General features: G+C 44.1%; 1 protein-coding gene across 1 annotated transcript in view; it reads right to left on the minus strand.

Annotated features, from left to right (window-relative positions):
• RASGEF1C (RasGEF domain family, member 1C) overlaps nucleotides 1–7721 on the minus strand; it is a 28243-nt gene extending 20522 nt beyond the window's left edge. Inside the window, exons 1-3 of the mRNA XM_010578895.1 lie at nucleotides 7545–7721; nucleotides 5794–5916; nucleotides 3063–3200 (exon numbers count right to left, since the gene is read on the minus strand). Of these exons, the coding sequence (XP_010577197.1) occupies nucleotides 3063–3200; nucleotides 5794–5916; nucleotides 7545–7721 (438 nt within the window). The remainder of the gene's footprint in view (nucleotides 1–3062; nucleotides 3201–5793; nucleotides 5917–7544) is intronic.
• Between the last annotated feature and the right edge of the window lie 220 nt (nucleotides 7722–7941).

Genomic DNA, 7941 nt, shown 5'->3' on the forward strand with positions numbered 1-7941 from the left:
GCAGGCCTCAGCAGGTGGCTTAGGAGCTCAAATTTTAATTAAAATTTCTAACTCTAAATGCAAATCACAGCACTTACTAAGAAATGCTTCTCAGCATGGACACCTTTATAAGCACATCACAGAGCCTTTAGAAAGTGGACTCTACAAAGGACAGGAGCATACGCTGCAGGGGAAAATCCTGCATTGACCTACATGGACTAGATGACCTCACAAATCTTTCAATCTTTAATTTCTGTGATTTACAATGGGAACAACTTTCTTCCAAACAACTAACAGACACCACCACTCTTTTGTGCTGTCCCTTAAAAAAGGAAATTTGCATTTGTAGGATACGAGCTGTTTCTTAAATTAATTATTGATTTTGCTTAGGCATAATCACTTGCAATTACAATGCCTAGTAATATTTGAAAAACAATGATTTGAACCTAATCTAGTCTAAGGCCCCCCAGGGCACCCATAAGCATTGGTACACAGCTACGCATGCTCCAGAGCAAAGGTGTGCAGCACTTGCTCAGGTTAGGCAAATAAACTATTGCTTTGTATGCAAAAAGTTGATTTTTAGCATTTATGGCTCTTCGCCAGGACAGTTACTGCTTTTAAGAAGCACCCGCAAAGCCCCTGTTCTCTGCCCTTTTGGCTGGTTCCTTCTTTCCAGCGGACATGATTTTGGTGGGTCTGTATGGGTTTCTCTCACTTCAGATGCTGAAGGGCTGCAAGGCACCTTTTTTGGTGGCTGGCAGAAGCAAGTTCATTGCCTCTTCCCCTTGAGGGAGAAGTTTTACTGCGCTGGCCAATGGAATTGAGGCCACCTTGGCTCTTTCTGAGAGTCCTCTGTGTTCCCTTCACCTCCATCAAAGTGTCACGCAGCTTCCCCTTCCCACCCCTTCTCTCCCACGTGCTGGCCAGCCCAGCCAGCCGATCCATGCCAGCCTACAGCTATCCAAAAGTGCCAGCTGTGATGCCAGACCAGCCCAAGAGCAGCTGTTTCCATTTCTCTTGTGTTTCATGTGGGTAGGAGGGTCCAATTTCATTTCCGTTGTGCTGCAAGCCTGCTAGTTCCTTCTCTCTTCTCTCCACCCCTCTCTTTCTCAGCCTTATGGGTATGTGCTTTTTGTTCTACTGAATTGCACCCATCTGTGGCCTGAAGCCAGGCCTTGATGTAGCCAATGGAACTGAATTCTTCCACATCCCATGGTTAAGCTAGAAGTAATTAGAGACTCTCTACGTACTATTCGCTCTTAAACTTATTATTTTAATGGACTTGTGGTATTTTTAATGTTTCGGAATTACTTGATGGTGTTGACCCACCTGAACTTGCAAGCAGGTCTCCCAGAGACTCCGCTCACTGTGTCCTACTCTGCCACACACATGGCTCATGCATTTGAACACCAAGACCATACAGCCATCTAGATTGAGTTTCTGCCCAGCAGGCCACACACTGCTGTCTTCTGCCACTTCCACGCTCCCAGAGAAGCTACATGTCCATAAATATTTGTATTTTCTTTAAACGTATGGACTGTCCCTTGCTATGTCACCATAGCAGCCAAACAGGATCTACCTCAGCCCATAGATCCAGTGAACTTTGATGGGGATTCCAGTGGCATTAGTCAAACTGTGATCAGGGTCTGCTGCTCTGTGCCTGCTTGCCTCCTGTCTGGGTCCCTGCTTTACAATAGCAACCACCTCAAGCATAGGGCCTGTGGTCTCTTTTACACAGGACAGGAAGAAGTAAGCCAAACCCTTGTTAGATTCACTAAGAAAAAAGATAACAAAATGCAAAGATTGATTAAAAAAAAACCTACTAGACTGAAGACATGTAAAGTAAGGAGTGGAAAATTAGATTTCAGCACAGGTAATGAAGGACATAAGCAAATGGACAGGGTGAGACATAAAAGGACCATAAATGCCCTTAGAGAAAGGAAGCCTTCAACAGGTACCTTCAGGCAACTGATGATCTTTCTTAGCTCCCCAACGCAATCACTTGACTGGCTGCTTGCTCCACTCCTCATTCACTAAACTAAACATCCCGGAGCACTCCTTGAGCCACTGCTTGGCCAGGATGGTTGGTCTCAGGTCACGACACTTGTCTTGGTTTTGGATGGGTTAATCTTCTTTCAAGTAGCTGGTACAGTGCTATGTTTTGGATTCGGTATGAGAAGAATGTTGATAACACACTGATGTTTTCACTTGTTACTGAGCAAAGTTTAGTCTAAAGTCAAGGATTTTTCAGCTTCTCATGCCCAGCCAGCAAGAAGGCTGGAGGTGCACAAGAAGTTGGGAGGGGACACAGCCAGGACAGCTGACCCAAACTGGCCAAAGGGGTATTCCAGACCATGGGACATCATGTCCACTATATAAACTGGGGGGAGTTGGCCCTGGGCAGGGGATCGCTCCTCGGGAACTAACTGGGCATTGGTTGGTGAGTGGTGAGCAATTGCATTGTGCATCACTTGTTTTGTATATTCTAATTCTTTTATTATTATTATTATTGTCATTTTATTATTGTTATTATTATCATCATTATTATTTTCTTCCTTTCTGTTCTATTAAACCGTTCTTATCTCAACCCACGAGTTTTACTTTTTTTCCCAATTCTCTCCCCCATCCCACTGGGTCAGGGGGAAGTGAGTGAGCAGCTGTGTGGTGCTTAGTTGCTGGCTGGGGTTAAACCACAACGATACTTCACTCCTCTGCTAGACTATAACTCGGGAGATCACAGCTCTGTTGCTATTTGAATTGTGACCACCACGTTCAGTCTATGGTATGCCTCCAGATCTTCTGTTTGTAAAATGGGAATGTTGTTATCTTACAATTCAATGTGCAGTAGATAAATTCCACTGATCACTCCAATGTGTCCGCACATCACTACCACAGGGGTACTTAAACCGAGAGATGTCGCTTTCAGGGAAGCGACAGGTTTTAACCATCAGAGGAGAACAAAGCTGTGAGAGTTCCCAGGAAGAGGCATGGAACAGTACGTGGCAAAAGAAGGAAAAAGGAGGAACCAAGTGGGAAAATGAACTTAACATCTCCACACAACATCCCAGGTCAGACATCCTCACCTCATCACACGGGGCTATCCTATGAATCATGTCTTTCAGATGGCCAATCATCCGCTCTTCCTGAAAGTCATACGGGAATGTCTCTGTCCACTCTGTCAGCAACTGTAAGATTTTGGGTCCAAATTTTCTGATCCGAGCCTGAAATGGAAACCAGAATGATGGATAGGGATTGAAATGTGTTTACTATTAAAGACTCCCAGCATACATGTACGTCACTGAATGTGGGGCCAGATTTTCAAAGAAGGCACTTATGGTTGCACCTGCAAAATCTGCACACATGCAAACAAATAGTGTGGTGCACAAATCATACATTTTGGCATGCAAAATATACCAGAGCTTAGATGCATGCACACCTGTCTGTTTTACATGCAGATTGAAGTACTCTGCACATGCAATTGGCTGGTTTATGGTTGGATGGACATTTTGTTGGTGCAACCTCTATACCTTTTTTAAAAACATCTGGCCTTTTTGCTGATTTGAACTTTATGTTATTCCCTTCTGTACTTAAAACCCTCCTACATTTTCATCCTTCCCTGAAAAATTGATTGGAATGTGGTTCTTGACCAACAAAGAGGTGTTTTTTGTTTCTTTGCTTTCTGGCTGTATGAAAAAACTGCTTAGTGACCAGTGGCAGATGTAATATGAGGAAGAAGAGACGGACAAAACATCAGCACTTTAGTAACTTTACCTGGGCTACTGATAACGTTGCTCTCTTCCCACATGAGCTCAAGGTCATGATAGGACAAGGATGCCCACTCACATAACACACAGCTGATGCCCACTTTACTTTTGGTGTAGATTTATCTGAGAATGCAGCAGTGGGAATAGTCAGGAAGATATGGGGCAAGGAGGGAAATGGGGGGAACAGCACAATAGCTGCATTAGTGTTATCTCAAAAGACAGCCAGTGTGGCTGCTTCCAAAACTTTCATCCTCCGTTATCCAAGAACATGTGAAAACGAAATTGCATTAAACAACAAACGGCATTTTTATTTACAGAAAACGCAGACCAAAACAAACAGCCCTCTTCTGCATCCTATGTACTGTAGCTAAAGTGTACCCTGTAATCAGGAAAAATTACACTCTTGAGCTCCACAGCTCTCTGCTTTTCAAGCAAGGTGGTTAAAATGCATATTTCAGCTTTCCACCAACAACAGGTTTCAATGAACCACATCTCTAAAAATAACTGCTGTCAGCTAGCATTAAGCTCATGCTCAAAGACCAGCAGGTGGCTGCTAAAGGGAAAGCTTTATTGGAAACTACAAAGGTCTGGGGAGACATTTGCTCCAGATGTGTAAACTGCTATTATGAATTGAAGGAGAGGACTTTGTGCAGGTCACAGGACACAGGGGATGGGAGGTTGCTTGTGTGCAAAGTTTTAAGGTCAGCCCCACTCTCAGGAACACAAAATCAGCTGTGTCCCACCACCTCTGTGTTACTACAGGCCAGTCCAAAATGCAGATTCATTTCAGGCAAATAGAGAGATCTTCGTAATAAGACAGTGTTTCTCATTTCTTGCAAAATTTAATGAGCAGCAAAACTTTGCAATGGTCATATTTTAATCCTCCTAAACTTGCATCTGTCAATAGCATCGGAGAACAGAACCCATCACACCTTAGTATGGTGCACCTCATACAGATATTTCTATTAACACTGACTGTATGGGCAACCCAAGTATCAGATTTCCAAGCACTCTGGCTGATTGCTTTCCATAGTGAAGGGAGAGCTCCTGTTACTCATGCAACCAGCTGCCTGGGCAAAAACAGGCATATGTGTTCAGGTGTTGGTGATTCAGCATTTGATGCCAAAAACACTGTTTCAAAGCTGGGAAGGCTGATCTTGAGAATCATTTCAGAATTTGGGGGTTTTTGGAAAGTTGCAACTAATGCACGTTCTTCTCCCCTCCACTGCGCTGAAGGTGCATCTCCTGCTCCAGGTAATGTACTGGATAGGTCTTCATCAATGCACCAAGGAGAGCTTGGGTGGAATCCAGCACTGAACAGGATCCAGTGGGATCCATCTCCACCGCACTGTCTGTGGGACTGCCAGAGGATGCACATGTGTTGTTACACACTGTACCAGTCTGCACAGTCCCTAGGGCAAAACAGGAGGAGTGCGGACGCAGTAACAGCTTGGATTTTCTCATTCTGTTAGCTTATCACAGCCTCACTACTGCTTCAGCTCGTTCCTGGTGTGCCAGACAGCGCCGCTCTGCAGCACGGCTGTGTGGACGATCTGTCAGTGCTGGCAACGGGAGGTTAGTGGGTAGCTGCATGCTGTTATGTAGCGTTCAAAGTGACAGGTAAGGCCAAGAGGAAATATTACTGCACCAGAAGCAAGAAAGCAAAAGAGCAGACGCATTAAGTAAAAATGGGAAAAAAGAGTGGTGTGTCAACATCTGCAATTGACAGTGTGTGAGGTTTACGTCCTACCTCCTTGCATCCCGCAGGCTTCATCAGAGCCTTAAAGAAGTTAAGAAGGGAAGTCACCTGGGAAGACTGAGATGGGGGAAAGGGAAAATTAGAAGAAGATTTGAAGTGACTAGTGCCTGGAGCACTGCTCTTGGACATGGATACTAGGATGCCTCAATGTCAGGATCTCAGCAGCAGCTGTCATCCTTTATGAGAAAGTTTCATTCAATCCAAAGGGAGGCAAAGGACACACACCAGAGCCCCAGAATTCTCTGCCCGTTGGAAATATCTCACATTTTTCTGCTGTAAAGATAAACTAACCTTGTCCAGCACGGGGTCGTCCAGCCGCTGCTGCTCAATGCACTTGTGACAAACACGGGACAAAAGTTCATGGGGTTCGATGAAGAGTCTGGAACTCAGCAGGAATGTAAAGATATAGGCCTTCTGCAGGAGAAAGACAAGCAGACCTGCTGTAAGCATCCGCACAGTGGGTAGTATTAGCCATAAAACCCCAAACTCCACAGTTTTTGCATTTCCACTGGGACAGACCTTTAAGTCTCAAAGATGTAAGGATTCCTGACCCTGAAAATGGAACTGGTTACAGTGGGTGCAGGACGTAGTGGCATCTCCTTCCTCAACAGCATCCACTTCCAGCCTTTGGTTGCCCAAACCCTACGCAAACATCCAGCAACGACAGTGTGTAGGTCACTCTACAGGAGCAAGCCCAGGTATAGGAGACAGCGCAACCAGGGATGCACGGACACCAGTGAAAGCTAAATGTGGAGACACTCAGGCATCTCTGTGTCGTACTGGGTTGGGAGCTGCAGATGCCCCCAGATTAGTCACATCTTGCTACTGCCCTGCAGGTCTCACCCAGACTGTTTTAAGGAATACTTCATTTATTTTACTAACTCCCCAAATTTCATTTCTATCAGCCAAGCCATATCATATGCAGTCCCACATCTGTGAAGCTGTGGGAAGCAGGCCTGTTGGATAAATCCTTGGATTATTTAAAGTATTCCAGCAGTGAATTTAAAATATATGCATGAATCCTCAGTTGTTTGCATCCTGACCCCTCCTGGCACCTGAATTATCTTCTTTCCCCCAGACCTAGCCATGCTCCTGAGCAGCAGGTATAATATTACACATCACACGTGGCTTAATGAAAATCTCACAGCCTAATCTGTCCATTACCTATTTTTATTGCCTTTCTGTTCTTTTTTTTTAATTGATATGCTTCTCTATTGCTTATTTTTAGCTGATCAGAAACTGAGCTGTGGGTAATTTAAAACATGCTGTCTGCTCTGCATTGATAACTTTCATGGTCTTCTAAACTGCCCAGAAGTCAATGCTACTCTGTGCTTTGAAATACAAGCCTTTCCACAGAGATATATTAGCACTTAAAAGTCTTCCAATCAAACTCTGTCCTGAATTCCACTGAGGATGTGCAAAATCCAGTGAAGTCAATGGCTTGCAAGACCATAAACCTGCTTCCAGTTTAGATCCTGACACTGTTGGTGAAGAAACACTGACTATTCACTGATGGAGCAAGGATTAGGATCTGGACCGTGCTGTCAGCAAAGTCAGTGTGAATACAACCCCAGGTAAATTATGAACCCATCAGAAGCAGCATCTCTGTTGTCACTGAGGGAATGCTTTGTACATGCAGACAAACCTGGATGACTTCAGCAGCCACTGAAATTCAGCTAATTTAATGCCAGTTCAGACTTGAAGTTTTTTGCTTCGGTCTTCATCTAAACCTCTCTGGGATGCACTGCTATTTTTGAAGTGCTCCAACTGCTAGATCACTAATTCATCACCACCACAGCTTTCCCCCTCCACCCCGTTCTCTTATTTAAAAGCAGTATCAAGTTGGGATCTGCTTTTTCACAGGAACAGTTATAGAGCAGTGAAACAGCATTTAAAGCAATGCATCAATTTACCAAGCTTTAATTGTATGCAGCTTTTTAATTAGCCCTCTTAACTCAAAATTTAACACATTTGCACTTTTGCATGAAGTGCTGCCCCAATTCATCAAAATTAAACTGTTTATTATACTGTGAATTGCTTACTTCAGGGTAGTAATCAGTGGTAGGTATCAGATGCTGGATTAGAGCATCCAGAGATGCTGAGGTAAGGTTTCCATCCTGGAAGATCAGTCCTCCTTGTTCATCTTCTTTTGAAGTATGTAGATGAGGGCTGAAGCCACATGGGGTAAACATACTGGTAGAACTCAGTGTTTGGGGCATGCCTTCCTACAACAGAGAGAAACTCACATCAGGGACAAGATCCATCAGATTCACAGCCACATCTGTCTTCTGGTTGATTTGAAAAACACAAGCCACTAATGAGAGCTTCCTGTTCACAAAATTAACATGATCCCTCCATTATAACCTCTTTTATCGTTGTCATTGGCACATCATGCCTGCGATAGGAAATACACAGGAAAATGGGACATTTTGATTTATG

The sequence above is a fragment of the Haliaeetus leucocephalus genome, unplaced genomic scaffold, assembly GCF_000737465.1.
Source record: "Haliaeetus leucocephalus isolate CR32 unplaced genomic scaffold, Haliaeetus_leucocephalus-4.0 Scaffold656, whole genome shotgun sequence".
Classification (NCBI taxonomy): domain Eukaryota; kingdom Metazoa; phylum Chordata; class Aves; order Accipitriformes; family Accipitridae; genus Haliaeetus; species Haliaeetus leucocephalus.